This window comes from Misgurnus anguillicaudatus, chromosome 9 (genome assembly GCF_027580225.2).
Source record: "Misgurnus anguillicaudatus chromosome 9, ASM2758022v2, whole genome shotgun sequence".
Lineage (NCBI taxonomy): Eukaryota > Metazoa > Chordata > Actinopteri > Cypriniformes > Cobitidae > Misgurnus > Misgurnus anguillicaudatus.
The window spans coordinates 21,180,853-21,197,500 of NC_073345.2; the positions used below are offsets into that span (position 1 = coordinate 21,180,853).

General features: G+C 39.8%; 2 protein-coding genes across 2 annotated transcripts; both read right to left on the reverse strand.

Annotated features, from left to right (window-relative positions):
* Positions 1–1,673: 1,673 nt before the first annotated feature.
* LOC129423294 (olfactory receptor 52E8-like) lies at positions 1,674–7,032 on the reverse strand. Its single transcript, XM_073871292.1, has 2 exons — positions 6,142–7,032; positions 1,674–1,766 (listed from the first exon to the last, which is right to left on the reverse strand). Exons 1-2 carry the CDS (start codon positions 7,030–7,032, stop codon positions 1,674–1,676), a joined length of 984 nt encoding a protein of 327 aa, XP_073727393.1.
* Positions 7,033–15,403: 8,371 nt separating this feature from the next.
* Positions 15,404–16,336, reverse strand: LOC129423296 (olfactory receptor 5AR1-like). The gene has a single exon (XM_055179545.1). It carries the CDS (start codon positions 16,334–16,336, stop codon positions 15,404–15,406), a length of 933 nt encoding a protein of 310 aa, XP_055035520.1.
* Between the last annotated feature and the right edge of the window lie 312 nt (positions 16,337–16,648).

Here is a 16,648-nt window from a genome sequence, read left to right on the forward strand (position 1 = left end):
AGTTCACAGTGACTCTTGATTCTTTAACCATTTTAGGTTCAATGTTGAGGGAATCAGATTTTGATGTACCTCCTTTAGTTGAAAGCAGAGACTCCATCGCATGAACCTCGGCAAGGACACATCTTCTTGGAATAATCACATCATGGTCAGTCTCGTTAGTGAGGACTACAGGAAGGCATCCTGACTTTTCAGTGGGAAGAGTAAGTAAACAACACTTTACTACCACTCCACCCGGTAAAGATGATACAGTAGGGTGTTCCACTACTACCCATTTGTCAAGTAAGGATCCTGGTGCATGAAAAGTACCCTCTAAAACAACAGTTTGACCAGCGGCCATGACTTCAGGCACCTGGCTCTTCATCTTGACAAAGCCAAGAGTACCCGTTTCACTCTGTCTGTGCCTCAGCTCAAGAGTACATAGTATAGCCCTATAACCATACAGGGGAGGTAAGAAGGACAAAGGTCTTGCTTTCAAATGTTCCTTGTACAAATTGTCCAGAGTATTTGTTCCAATAAGAATTAAGGGCTCTGTATGAGACTTGATGTCCGGCACAACCAAAGCAACGGTGGGAATTTCAGTTTCAGCACCAACGAAGTCTGCTGGAAAAGTCATATTCAAATGCACGTACCCAAGATAGGACACAGAAAGACCATTTGCTCCTTCTACCTCTAAAAGATCAGCAAGAGGATGAATGGGGTGCTCTGAAAGATACTGCTCATGAAAAGAAAGGGGAATAGTAGTGACTTGCGAACCAGTATCGATTAAACAGCGACATTCCTGCCCTGAGATGCCAACTATTGCAATGCACTTAGCACCAATTAATCCTTTTGGCAGCTTAGTTTGTAAGTTTGAACATTTAGAATTCTGGCTGCAAGTAAAAACTCTAGTCTTTATGGGACTTAGCAACTTTTCAGTTCCAATTCGTCCCTCAAAAGGAACTGGCTCTAGTTTAAAACCTCTTTTGCAGTGTTCTGAGACTCCCATTGGGACTGTCTTTCTCTTAGCAGCTTACGTTTCTCAGCCACAAGTTTTGGATTTGGCTCAGCGGTGCAAGAAGCCGCTATGTGGCAGTCTTCGCCGCACCTAAAACAATACCAGGGTCTGGGTTTTCCAACTTGTTTGTTCATATCAGCTGCAGCGGCTTCAACATTTGAATTCTGAGGTTTGTTTTCTGCTACAGTGCTTTTACGAGCTTTGGTCTGGGAAATGGATTTCTTGGGAACCTCAGCTCTGGGAGTAAGTTTTGCCAGCTGACTCTGCAAAGTGGCTATTTGCTTCCTTAACTCTTTGGTCTCCATTGCGATTGACAACATATCAGCATTTTTGGGCTGCATAGACTCATCAGTGACCCAAGTTCTCTGTGTATGTACATTAACTCGTTGCTTTGTACCAGCTAAATGCTGTCTCATGCGCTTTTCTTTGGCGGCAAATTTGTCTTCCTCTGTGCGCAACATCAATAACAACTGTGCAAAGGAAGGGGGATTGTCACGTTTCTGTTCTAAAGCCAAGTCTGCAATCAGATTATTATCCCAGCAGCCCCGACAAAACTGTTTTAACAGTTGCCGGTCTGCCTCACTGGACAAGATACCACCTCTCTTAATAGCTACAGTCAAAGCAGCTTGAAGTCTGGATAGATAAACTGAAGGCTTTTCACCTGCATTCTGTAAGGTATTCATGAACTTGGCCAAAAGTTCATCACCATCCTCCACAGTGCCAAACGCTGAATCAAGCAACTGCAGGTATTCTGATGGAAGAGCTTCAGGACCTAAGTGCTTTACAATATCAGATGCTGGGGGTAGCAGGCTATCAAGAATCTTTCGTGATCCATGAAAGCTAGACATTGTAGGATCTCTCAGGATAAAGTCAACACTTGTACGCCATGTATCATACTCAATCTCATTAACAGGTCTGGGAATCCTCCCAGAAAAAGCTCTGAGCCTTGTAGTTACAAACGCTTGAGAATTTACTTCCTCAGTTCTCACCACATGCTCAACAACTAATCTCTGTACGTCTGGCGGGTTCAGTACAGTAGGAGAAGTAAGGATGGAATTATTTACACTAAATGTAGCAGACGATGCTTGCTGTTTCCTAACTGCACGCGGCTTACTTGTCTCGGACACAGTTTTATTCTCAGGCTGATCCAGATCAATGAGATTTTCGTGATTCTGATTCACGGTGTCTGATTCAGCAGGCAAAGGAAGAACTACAGAACTCATTTCTGTTAGCATTTCACTAAGCATTGATTCAAAGTTAACACCACTTAGGTTTGCAATGTCTCTCAATCCTTTAAGGTAAGATCTAGTAGCATCACCCCCTAGTTGTTTAGTATAAACAGTGGACAAGGATTTCACTACATACACTACCTCAGGATTATCAGTCAACCTGTAAGTATACGGTAACAGGGGCTCTAAAGACTGCATAGCATTCCCACTGTTAAATTCAACAATCAGGTTCTGGTAGAAATCAGATTTGGGATCTTGTACTGTCACTATTTTAGATATGGAACCATGTTTCTCCAAAATCTCAATTAGTTTTTCGTCATCATCAGTTCCAGTTACTCCACTAACTACTACAGAGTTAGGGACTTTAATGCCTTCGTTGACAACTACTTCCATTTTATTATCAGATTGTTTGGGTTACTTAAAGTATTTTTTCAAAGCGTTTCCAGTAACACAGCGCCACCTCCTGGCTGGCTCGCCACTTATGTGTAACACTTTACACAACCTCTGGACCAATAAATTTAGAAATATCTCTGATGCCCGAGAATTAACACAAATATGTATAAGGTAAGTAAATGATGATGATAATAATAACCAAAAATGTATAATTATATCAGGTGAATAAAACTCTATTTACAAGGCATCAATTATAACTCCTTTGGACTCTACAGGCCAATTGCACCTCAGAAACGATAGGAACGGCTCTCTGGAGATGGGTAATCACTGGAAACGCTGTCACAGGAATATAGTAAGAAAACACTTTTAATAAAATTTCCCCAGTTTAAGAAAAAGGCCTTGGATAAAAAAAAGAGCAAAAATACTAAATAACCCAATAAAATAAATCAATGAATAAAATAAAATGAATAAAAGATCTCTTTAGAGTACTCAATCCTCACTGGTATACACAATCACAGTGAATTATAACCCTTATGCACTGACTCAAATTCAAAGTACAAATTGAACAATGACACTCAAACGTTCACATTAGGATATGAATCACAGTTCAGGAATCATAACTCAGGAATCAATGTTCAGTTCAAATCAGTTCAGTTCTGATATCAGATATTCGTTACTTATCTCAAGTCCAACGATGCAAATGAGCTGTTAGCCACAGTCCGTACAGAAATCCTCTTCTATATTTTAGAAAAAGGCAAAGTCTCAGTCTATATGAATCCTTGCATTAACTGTTGTCCTCTTCTCCTTTACAGAATTCACCTGGGTAGCTCGCCATCAAAGGAACATCCAATGGAATCCACAAAAAAAACCTGACCACATCCAATGCTTCAACACGGTAAAAAACGAAAATAAACTCCACTCCAACAAAAATATACACGGATGTGTTCAAATTAGTTCTCCCCTCATAGATTACAAAAGGATTTCAATTATATTTAACATTTTAAGTCTTATTTTCTCAAGTTATAAACAGACACACTCAAGTTCAGCGCTCTTCTCTCCGTATGACCCGGATTCTGCTGACTCACGCGACACAGAGCGTCTGAACTCATCTGATTGGTCAATTCTCAGCTACGTCATATTAAACATTTTTTCTTTTTATACAATTTTTCCCACTTTACAAATTTATTTACAACTTATTAAATGCAACGAACATTTATAAAACATGAACATATAAATATAACAACCATATGAAAAATAATTATTTAACTTGAGCTAAATTAGGTCAGGGTTACATTGGGTTTTGACATTAAACAGAAGTTGGGTTTTGACGTCAGTCCAACATTAGATTTTGACTTTAAACAGAAGTTGAGTTTTGAGGTCAAACATGTTGGGTTTTGACATTAACCTGATGTTGGGTTTTGACGACTGTGTGACGTTGGGTTTTGACGTCTGTCGGACGTTAAGTTTTGACATCAATCCGATGTTGGATTTTGACGTTAACCAGACGTTGGGTTTTGACATCAGTCCAGCATTGGGTTTTGATCTCAGTCTGACATTGTGTTTCGATGTCAGTCCGACGTTGGGTTTTGACATCAATCCTACTTTGGGTTTTGATGTCAAATTTTAATTTCCAACAGAAACATAACCTCTGACAGTGGCGGCCGGTGACTTCTTTTTCAAGCTCGTGTACAGCAGGCTTGTGTTTTGACTAGGGCTGGGTATCGATTCAGATATTTCAGATCGATTCAATTTCTATTCACAAGCTATTAAAACGATTCAATTTCCATTCTCGATTCAATTTTTCGATTCCGGTTCTCGTGTAGGTTTTTATACTCGATTCTCGATTCAACTCAATGAATATAGATTTAATACAAATACTATATTAATAAAAAAAGAACAGTGAACAGCAGTTTAATTAATAAAAATAAATTTAAAAGACACAACACTATCGTCGTCGTCTTGCTTGTGAAATCTAAAATGCTTCAATACTTCTGACTTTTTATGTGAAGGTGGCATCAACATCGATGAAGCACCTGAAACTGCCATTTTAAGCACTGAATGAATGAAGAGTGAAGAAGACTAGTAATTAGATCAACGTTAATCTTACGCTTAATGTTTACGGAAATAAATATGAAAGAAACAAATCGATTCTGCTCTTTGAGAATCGATTTAGAATCGACCACATTTTAAAAAACGATTAATCGAAAAATCTTTTTTTTTTGCCCAGCCCTAGTTTTGACATGACGCAACAAAAACTCCCTCAAAATCCAACATCGGACTAATTTTGGGATTCAAAAATTGACTAATAGTAATCAAATGTAAATTAACACTGCATAGTCTTCACTGTGTAAGTGAAATATAGTTAATTCTTATAAAAATTACTGAATTATTAAGTCATCCAGTCACATATGTGTATTATATCTCAACTGTTCACATTCAGTTAAGACATATTATGCTGATCATTATAATTGAGCACTTCTCACCATTTCTGTTAAAAAATGAGGTTTCTGCCGGCCCCAGGCGACCACTTAGCCATGACCTAAAATACGTACGAATTGCCATAAATTAGCATTGGTCAGGCTGGCCCTGCATTCAGTATTGTACTGTGTGTACCTGTTTACACATGCAGAGTAAGTGCATGTTTGCCAAACTATTGTGTTAGCCTATTGTTTGTATAAAATGATACAGCAAACACTCTTCATACCAATAATATTGTTTAATTGTGTTAAAAGAAAGTTACTTTAAATAAAAGGTTTAAATAAACCATTATTGCCTGTAAAATTATAGGTGTTAAATTTTAGGCCCTAAGTTATTGTCCGTTATAATTAAATTATATACACCACATCTTCACAACTGAAGACAATAAAAATGTTCATGTGTATGAGGTGAGAGAGTATGGTCATACTAGATCTTGTGGAAATTATTCAAATCTGGGTGAATTTAGATCATCATGCTGGTAAGTGATCTGTGAAAGTGTAACAAGCACTAAAGAAAGACAGAGGATGAACTCAACAGCAGGAATTTCATTTAACAGATGACTAGAGAAGCACAGATGTTGCTTCATACAATAGTTTCATTTGAAAGGAACAGCAAACATTTTATATTTCCACACAGCATAGCATTGTAGACACTTCTGACTTTAATAATCATACAACGTGATAAATAAACCTAAATAATTTTCTTTTTAAAGTTGCATGTAACATCGACTCAGATATGCAACAAGTTTAAAAATGAAACACGTCTACACAAGATATGTCTTCACTGAGTCCTGGTAAAATTAAAGATGCAATCATTAGAAATATGCTATGCCAAAGAACAAATGTAATCTTTTATGTCATTTTGACAGTTTGCAGCGTATCAGAAATATATGTGTGTGAAAAACAGACTCTTTATTCTCTTTTGTCAGCACAGCAACCTTTTACACGTATTTATAATTGAGTACGTGTATATAATGCTTTACACTTTATGCTTTAAACAAATCTTTGTGAAACATTTTTTTCTTAATATAATACATGAAGGCAAAACTCTTTCACGCACTGCCTTAATATTTAACCCATAAATTAGAGGATTAACAACAGGAGGAACTATAACCAGTTCTAAAGCCAAAAAATGCCGTAAACTCTCTGGAATATCATTAGCACCATATCTGCTATACATGACATCAAAAAGAGAAGCACAAATGAAATTTATCAGTGATATTATATGTGGTAAACACGTTTGCCAGAATTTTTTTCTATTTTCTAAAGATGCTTTACATGCAGCAATGAGTTTAATGTATGACACTATGATAACAACTACAAAAGAAGTAAACGTGACAATACTTAAATATCCAAAAAGATTATTAACAAAAGGTGATGCACAAGATAGTTTTACAATTGACCAGTTGTCACAATATAATTTGTCAATGTGATATTTGCAAAACATCCTCAAGTTTGCTAAAAGGCTTGTCGGAACTGCATAGCAGTTTGGTACAATCCAGGAAAACACAATTAATTTCAAACAGGTGCTTTTAGTTAATTTTGAATGATAGTCTAAAGGTCTGCATATGGCTACATATCTATCATATGACATGACTGTTAATATTGTAACCTCAGACATTAAAGAGCTGTATATGACAAAGGTTTGAAAAGCACACATGTGAGAGGAAATGACATATGAATCCAAAATCAAATTATACAAAAATATAGGGTAGAATCCTGAGGCTCCATACATTACATTCACACATAGATTACATATGAATATGTACATTGGTTCATGAAGGGATTTCTCCATGACAATGACAGCAATAAGTCGAAAATTTAAAGACAATATGAGCAAATAAAGGAAAAGAAAACAAATAAAGTATATGTGCCTAAATGATTTTGATTCTTTGGGCACCATTAGAGTCAGCATCACAGGATAAGAAGAGTTATCCATCATGGTATGAATGGTCTTTAGAGTCACATGAAATAAAATTAAAACTCACTTCAACATATAAACAGCATTTCAATAAGCTTCAGTTGCTATTGTTGATTAAAAAAATAAACTTGTCACAGTCATAGATGTATCAGTTATTGTTCATCACAGTCAGAAAAAGGCAAATGAACTAATCCACAGATCTGGAGCTGGACATGTCTGGAATTGAAATTGGCAAGGTTTTGCATGGTTTTATATAAAGGGTTTCTTCAGTTGGGAATTTACACCCATAATTTCAAGGGATTGATTTTCCGCTCACAAACAACATTTTCCAGGCACCTTTTGTGAGAGTAACAAAATGTATATATGTTTTATTTTAAAATTAAAGTGATAGTTTCTCCAAAAAGTTAAACCTTCTTTAACCGGGTTAAAACCTTTCTTCAGTCTTTCTGGCCTGAGGCTGGGATTAAGTGGTTTTGAAGCAAAAGCACAAAAAATGTTTAGGTCACTAATAGTCACATAGTTAAGAGTTTTCATTTATTAAACCATTTATGGTGAAGGTGTTAAACTTAAAGAGCACCTGTTTTATTGCTAAAAACAAGGTTATTTTGTGTATTTGGTATAATTTGGGTGTGTTTGTATGGTTTATGGTTAAAAACACATTATTTTCCACAAATCGTACATTTTTGAAGCTCCAGATTGTAGATAGAGATTCTCTTCCTGAAACGCTTTGTGTCCCTGATTGGCCAATCTAATCTGTTTGAAAGATTTGGATGCTAACAGAAGTTAACTTGCCGGCTGTGAGTCTGAAGCAGGAGGAACTATGATAATGTCGGTCTTGTCTACATCACCAATCCCAGGAAGTAAACTGTTGCCTACAGTCCTACATTGTAGTCCAAGAAAAGGGATTTACGTAACTTGGAGATGATAACTCGCATCATTATTTACTTTGAAAACAAAATGTCTGAAGATTATAAATGTCCACTCAGCAGTGACAGAAAAGGCATCACAAAACAAGCATGATATAAATTAATATCAATTAATCTAATGTTGATCACACAGACTGGTGTCTTCCTCAAACAGAGTGTTGTTTGACAGCACTGTTAAAATCTTTTGATGAAATTAGCTCATGAGTGGTTTAATTATATTTCCCTTTCAGTTGGTCACAACCAGTGATGGGCAGTAACGCGTTAGAAGTAACGTGTTACTGTAATCCGATTACTTTTTTCAAGTAACGAGTAAAGTAAGGGATTACAATTGCAGAAACAGTAATTAGATTACTGTTACTTCCACGTAAGAAGGCTGCGTTACTGCGTTATTTAACCTTGATTTTGTTTCGTGAATTGGCTGCGTCCCAAACCGCCTACTTCCATACTATAGACTGAAAAAAATTATTCATTGAATTTAATACATTTTTTTAAGGTAAGTGGTTGCAATCAATTTATTTAGCTACATTTAAACAAAAAAGATTAGTAACGTAAAATAAAATATAAAACTTTTGTTTAAATGTAGCTTAAATAAATTGATTGCAACCACTTACCTTAAAATTTTTTATTAAATTCAATAAATCATTTTTTTCAGTGTATAGTAGGCAAAGAATATGAGAAGTAGTGCTTTTCGCCTACTAGTATGGAAGTATGCAGTTTGGGAACAGTCTCATGTCATGACGCGAGTCGAGTGACAATGACGTATGAGCGCCACGTTGTCAGTCAGTATAGTGTTGAACATGAAAAGACACAGCATGGAAGAACAAAACTATGCAGCGTTTAATGCTTGGAAGTATCGACATTACTTTGAGTTTAAGCCAGTTAAAGGTGACAAAAATACCAGCGTCCGCTTTACACTCTGCGTGGAGATAAAACTTTTATCTACAGCGAAAACTTCCACTTCAAATCTGAGCAAACACCTAGCAAGCCAGTGTTTTACTGAAATCCGACTCCCCGGACAAATCCTACTCCCCTCGCGTGCACCTCAAATGTGAAACTTACTGAAAAAAACCCTGAACCCCAGCTGACATGACCGCTGCGTCTCCCTCTCATACACGTTCACGCGAAATCTGATGTAAACAACAGACTATATATCTATATTTCATGGATTATACGCATATGGACAAAAATGGTCATTTGATGAACTCTATTAGACTGTTTTCATGGGTTATTCACACATCTGAAACAGACTGGATTCGACTCGCGATCGTTATATTAACACCAAGGTAAAAAGTCCCGTTTACACTTTGCATGTTCTCATCTGGACTTCTGTTACAAAATACTACATTTATCATGCTAGAGCATCTGTATCTCAAAACAGAGACCATACACTGATGCTAAACCCGTAGACCATTTAAACGATGTATAGTAATGTTAATATTATTAATGTTTGTAGACAGTAGGCTATATAGATATTGTTAGCAGCGTTAAAAAAACCCAGACGTCATCACGCCCACAAATAAGTGCGTGTCGAGAGTTTAAAACAGAGAATGTTTCATTTGATTCTATTTTAGATGATGAAATATGCAGAAAGAATAGAATTAGACTGAAAGGTCTTGGCCCGGTGGCATAAAACACCTTTAAGTTTTTCCCTTAAGTATGACACTTAAGGGGTAAATTCCCCTTACCTACTGTAAGAGAATAATTTAAGGGTGTTGCATAAAGTATAATCCCTTAAATGGTTCTCTTAGGTAAGGGTAATCGTTAAATGTTTCACCACAGCGACCCAGGTTTGTTGTTATAAAATACTTCTGTTGCCATGGAGATGCAACAGAAAAAACTTAAGTGATTTTCTGCAACACCCTTAAGTTTAAGGGAAAATTACACATAAGGTGCTTTATGCAACCGGGCTTTATACTGTAGCATATTCAGGTCGTGCATCATGCATTTTGAAAAGTAACTTAGTAAAGTAACTAGTAAAGTAACTAATTACTTTTGAAAATAAGTCATCAGTAAAGTAACGGGATTACTTTCTTGGAGAAGTAATCAGTAATCAGTAACTAATTACTATTTCCAAGTAACTTGACCAACACTGGTCACAACAACGTCACGTTGTGACCGACGAATTGGGAACCTACTTTGAGAAACTACTAAAACACCAGTGAACTTGGCATGTAGGTATTTGCATCTGCAGCGCCTCCCGCCGCACGAGTATAAAATAAGCTTCAGGTGCAAAAATCAAATCAGCTTTTTACGCTTCGAAAGCCGGCAGTGAAACCTGCTACTGTGAAGCTTTCTCTCTGCTCTGGAGTACGCCGTGTGTCTGTAGTTGGTTGGGCGAACAGCACCACAGTGGAAGGCTCATGGATTCCACTTCTTTGATTTATTTTTCTTTGAACTTGAGTGTGTGCATTGCCACTCCCCTGTGTGCTTCATCCGAAAAAGTGTATTTCCTAAAAGAGCAAGCATGAGTGGAATTTGTGTCTTTGTAAAGACAGCCATTCTCTCTTGTCAGGGGCATAGCATGTGAGCGGAGCATAGCGGGGAGTGAGCGAGGAGCAGAGTGTGCAAAATATAGTCAGAGCGCAGAGCGGGTTTTTATCCAAAGGCCGCTTCGATCAATCTGCTTGTTCCGGTTCCACTTTGATATCACTCACACCACGAGCCCCGCGACAGAATAGAAGTGAAGCAGATTTTTGTCCGCAGCAGTCACGCAACAAACCAGCTCCACGGATCCCATGCAGGCAGTGTGTCCCAGGCATAAGGATTTGGTTGAAAACGGCAGGTATTAGGCATGCAGAGGAATTTTAAATTTGATGGAGGGTGGATCGATTTCACCGGAGATTGATGAAATTGTAGGTGAGCGGAATTTAGTTAAGCAGTCTGGTCCTAGTACATGGGTCCTAAGGATGGTCACAAGCACTGTCTTTCATGCTTGGGCTTACAGCATGCGAAGGCAACATTCACGTGGGGTTCGTGTACTTACTGCAAAGCCAGTACCTCCGGGAACGGCACTTCCCTCGCCCAGTGCCCAGCCCCAGCGGTGTGGCTGTGAAGCTTCGTCCTGACAAGGGCTGGGTGGGGAATCATGTGTTCCAGTTTTTTTCTGTTCCAACGGATTTTCAGCCAGCTCCCACCTTTCCACAAAAAGAGTGCATTCCCTTTCTCAGAAATCTGAAAAAACACTGTTTTCCTCTTCTTCTAGTGATGACGGGTGCATCGGGTGGCCTGGGCACCCCTCAGCAGGGTCCCACCTGCTTGGTCACCCAGCAGCGGCACCAGGAGCTGCCCCGCACAACACCCCTCTCTGTGTGGCCGTAGCACACATATTGGTGATCACCTCCGTTCTGCTCAGCTGCCCCCCGCGGGTACACAGGTCGTGCCTTTAATTCCTCTCGCTTGGTCCCTGGGTGCCTGGCAACAGCTCCCCAGCCCATCGCATTTGCTTTTACGCATGATCCGCCTTGGCAATGCAATTCAATCCGCCCGGCGACCCACAATTTTCTGAGCATCTGCTTCACTACTGTGAAACATGCCGACACACACATACTACATGCGGAGATTGTGGTCATACTGGCGTAGGACGCGATCGAGCCGGTCCCTCTAGCCGAGATGAGGTCGGGGTTTTACAGCCCTTAATTCATAGTCCTCAAGAAAAGCGTCGGGTTATGACTGATCATGGATTTACACTCTCTGAACTGTGCACTTCACAAGCAGCCATTCAAGATGCTGATGCACAAGAACATTTTTTAATGCATTCGTCCCCAAGATTGGCTTGCAGCCATAGACATGAAGGATGCATACTTTCATGTCTCGATTCTCCCTCGTCACAGGCAGTTTCTCTGCTTTGCGTTTGAGGGGCGGGCATATCAGTACAAAGTTTTAACATTCAGGCTAGCTCTCTCTCCCCGCGTCTTCACTAAGGTCGTGAAGGGGGGGGGTTTCAACACCTGAGAGAAAGCGGTGTTCGCATACTCACGTATCTGGATGATTGGCTTATAATAGCGCAGTCACGCCAGATGCTCTGCGAACACATATACTTAATGCTTCGGCATCTCACTCGTCTGGGCCTTCAAGTCAACTGGGAGAAGAGCAAACTTTGCCCTGTGCAGAGGATCTCTTTTCTTGGTATAGAACTGAACTTGTGGTGTGGCACAGCGGTGTCCATTGTGTAACCATTACACCTGCGTGCCGTCTCACCTTCACTTCGTGGATAGGCCCAATGTTTCTCTGGGCTGGTGTACCCCTGAAACAGGTCTCCAGTCATGCCTCAAACACGGAGTGGGGGGCCATAAAAAACGGCTTGCCGTCTCGGGGTGTGGACAGCACCCCAGCTGCACTGGCACATCAACTGCCTCGAGCTGTGGGCTGTATATCTTGCACTCGTTTGTCTTCTCTCAGAGCTGTGTGAAAAGGATGTATTAGTTTGCACCGATAATACTGTGACTGTTGCATATATCAACCGTCAAGGAGGGTTACGCTCTTGTCACCTGTCGCATCTCACCCGTCATCTCCTCTTTTGGAGTCAGAAGAATCTGGGGTCTCTTTGTGCCATTCACATCCCCGGATTGGCAAACACAACGGACGATGCACTCCCACGAGCAGCGTGTCCTGGTGAATGGCAATTCCATCCCAAGTCGATCCAGCTAATTTGGAGACGTTTCGGCAAAGCACATATAGATCTGTTTGCATCTCCAGAGACAACCCATTGTCGCCTGTTTTATTCACTAACCGACAGTTAAATTGGCATGGATGCACTAGCGCACAGTGAGCCTTATCCCACAAACGATATGTGCAAAGTCAGGCACATTATTAGGCTGTTTACACTTGGCATTAACATGCGTTTTCATCGATCGGATCACAAGTGGACGATGTTAACGCCAGGTGTAAACGGTGTTCAAAACGTTTTGAGCTCGTCCACTTTCGACCACTTTCAACAACATTCAGAGGTAGTCGAAACCACTTTCGATCGGATCACTTTTGTAGTTGCGGAATGCACATGTGGTTGAATGTGTTCGAACAGCCACACGCGACCGCCTTCTCTCCGCCCATTTATCTAATCTGAGGTACTAAACACAGGTTTTAGGTCTTTTATGACTTCTGGCGTGAACAGACGGTGAACAGTGCTATTTTTAGCCTATCATTGATAAAACTAAAGCTTCTGATCTCCGTAGTTTAGTTTTGAAAGCGTGAAAGTTGCGCGATCGATCTTATTTCATTAATTGCGGTGAAAATTCAGAGAAAGCTCAAACATATACACATAAAAAACAATGTGCAGTATGTTTACTTGCTAAACAAGCAGCGGTCTCCGACATAATATTAGTTCGCGTCCATATAAACTCATCATTACTCCCGCTCGCGTTTGAATGACAGCAGAGAGACTCGCCCACCATCTCACAGACTGCCCCCTCACAGTATTCAGGACAGAAGCAGTCAAAAGTGGACAAAATAGACGGATTAAAATACCAGGTGTAAACGTGATGTGTCTCTCTCGTCCACTTGTGATCCGATCAATGAAAACACATCTTAATACCAAGTGTAAACAGCCCCTATGGCACCCACACCCCAACCTGTGGCACCTTCATGTGTGGTCACTGGACGGGATGCGGAGATTCTGAGTGATTTACCACAGACAGTATCTAACACAATCTCTGCAGCACATGCGCCGTCAACACGACACGCTTACACGATAAAATGTAATTGGGCTACGTGCCCAAGGTTCCCACCACTCTTTTTAGAGATCAGGCGGTAAGCCTGCAAGCGCTGCCCCTGGAGGAGGCAGACTCAGCCATGGCTTTATGTCCCGTAAGTGCACTGTGCCTCTATGTAGACCAGATGCAAAGCTTCAGAACCTCAGATCAGCTCTTTGTCTGTTATGGTGGTCAGCAGAAAGGGAAAGCTGTCACCAAGCAGAGGATGTCCTACTGGATCGTGGACACCATCTCCCTTGCCTATAAGCAACAGGGCATACCCTGCCCCCTTAAGTTGAGAGCACACTCCATCAGAAGTGTTGCATCATCTTGGGCACTCACTTGTGGTTCCTCTCTGACAGACATCTGTAGAGCTGTTGGCTGGGTGACACCACACACATTTATTAGATTCTATAGTATTCATGTCGAGACAGTTTCCTCTCGTGTTCTCTCCTCAAACCGGTGAAGCACTGAGGGCTGGCTCGTGTGTCGGCTTGCAACACCATTCTGGCGCTACCATTATGGATCTAAATTAGTGCCATATGTTTGAGAAAAGTTCGGTACTCCTTCACCACCTTGACAGCCAATGTTGTGGAGCAATGGCTGTCAGCCTCTCACTAGATGTATTCTCTGTAAAGTTGGGTTGAGGCCTAGGCATCCGCATTGTTCCAACACAGGGTTTTCATGTGTATATTTCCATGGGGTTAACCTTTCTGGCCCACGTTTCCCTCAGCAGAACTCACTCTGCTCCCTCTAGTATGTGATATTACTTAGAGACTTAACTTGTACACCTGTTGGTTGTTCATATCATATACCAACCAGTATATCCTTCCCAGGGGGTGTGGTTTCCGCAGCATTCCTAGCTCCGCCAGGTAGGTTCCCTTCCGAGTTTGCTAGTTACTATCATGGGTTAAGGAACAGGTAGTGACCAGACTTCTGTAGTAAGCCCAGTTTCTGCCGCTTCTTATCTAGAGACAGAAGGTCTAAGCAGGCACTGGTAGGGGCAGCTAAGTGGCGTTTTGGTAAGGATTCCCTATTCGTCGGTCACAACGTGACGTCATAGTGACCAACTGAAAGGGAAGGTCTCGGTTACGGATGTAACCCTCGTTCCCTGAAGGAAGGGAACCGAGAGTTCACGTCCCGTCGCTGCATTTTTCAGTGCCATTGCTGATTCGGACGGGCACTGGATGCTCGGCTTTCTCAGCGTAAATAGCTGATTTGATATTTGCACCTGAAACTCATTTTATTCTCGCGTGGCAGGGCGGCACCAGCCGATGCAAATACCTGCATTGGCGTTTTAGTAGCTTCTCGAAGTAGAAAGGTCGCCGCAAAGCTGTTCCCAATTCGTCAGTCACTACATGATGTCTCTGTTCCCTTCCTTCAGGGAACGAGGGTTACATCCGAGACGTTCTATGTACATATTTCACTAGCATAGGGCAAAGTAATAGAGTATTGAAAATACTCACTTCCAACATGGTTATCATGGATTGACAGATGGATCATACCACGGTTAATTTATTTAAAAGTTTTAACATTTTATTTTACTATTGGTTGAAATTTATACAATAATGCATACAAATAATTGCTTTAGCATGTCTAGATTACATGTGCTAAATAAAATACATTAAACTTAATTATATTCCTCCTAATGTAAAACACACATTAAACAGAAAACATCAACATTTACTGCTCATGATTGACAATGAAATTTGTTTAAAAATTAGTGTTATATTTTGTTTATACGGAACACAATACAGCAAATATGTTACAACGTCTTTATCCTGATGTTTTAGTGATTTTATAAAATGGTTTTGAAAGTCTCTTACGAATTTCCTTAAGTTTTAAACCATAGATTATAGGATTTAAAATAGGTGGCACTATAGTGATCTCTAAAGCCAAAAAATTACGCAGATCCTCTGGGAAATCGCTTGAGCCATACTTGCTGTACATTAGATCAAAACACACTGCAATAGAGAAACTTATCAATGCAAATATGTGAGGTACACAGGTCTGCCAAAACTTCCTTCTGCACTCCAATGATGATTTACATGCAATTACAAGTTTAATATATGAAACTATAATAAAAACAAAAAGGCCAAACATAAATACAATAACCAGAAATCCATAAATGTTATTGGTGACAGTTGATTCACATGAGAGCTTTACCATTGACCAGTTGTCACAATACAGTTTATCAATATGATATTTACATAATGACAACCTATTTGATAAGGAAACACTAATCATCATTGTAATTAATGCTACAGACCAACAGAAGACAAATAAAATGACGCAAGAAGACTTGTTCAGCTTTGAATGATAGTCTAAAGGTCTGCATATAGCCACATGTCTGTCATAAGCCATCACTGCTAATGTACAATATTCACACTTAACTGCACTGTAAATCACAAAAGCTTGTAAGGCACACATGTTAGAAGGGATCACATATGAATCCAATAATAAATCATATAGAAATTTAGGATAGAATCCTGTAGCTCCATATATACCATTTAAACACAAATTGCATAGAAAAATATACATTGGTTCATGAAGGGCTCTCTCCAAGAAAATAACAACACAGAGCCAAATGTTCAGAAACAATATCAGGACATAGAGAATGAAAAAGCATGTGAAATATAAATGCCTGTAGGATTTTGAGTCTTTTGGTTCCATCAGGGTGTAAATCGCAAAGTAGGTTTGGTTATGCATTGTTTGTATGTTAATCCAGGATTTAAAAATGGTTGATTTCCAATTACTAAAATGAAAACAGACAATTTAAAACAATTTGGCTTTGCCCCAGGTTAAAAATATAGCATTAAAAAAATGAGACCCTTTCCAGTACCATGCAAGATTTGTTATGAAATGCAGGCTTGAAAGCCCCTGCCATGCTTATAAATGTTTTTTATTCAGGGTAAAGTCCCTGTGAGTCTCTTGCAAATAAACCCCATGGACTGTTATGTGAACATTGTCGGGAGATTTACTTTTCATTAAACTTTTTGCATTTTGCACTTTTGCCTTTTT

Bases quoted from the DNA above. Each gene is read 5' to 3' on its own strand.
- LOC129423294 (XM_073871292.1), bottom strand. From the start codon at position 7,032: ATGGATAACTCTTCTTATCCTGTGATGCTGACTCTAATGGTGCCCAAA. The intron at 1,767-6,141 runs GTTTTGCCTTCA...TAAAGCACTTAG, and splicing joins TTAAGGCAGTGCGTGAAAGA to GTCCTGAAGCTCTTCCATCA.
- LOC129423296 (XM_055179545.1), bottom strand. From the start codon at position 16,336: ATGCATAACCAAACCTACTTTGCGATTTACACCCTGATGGAACCAAAA.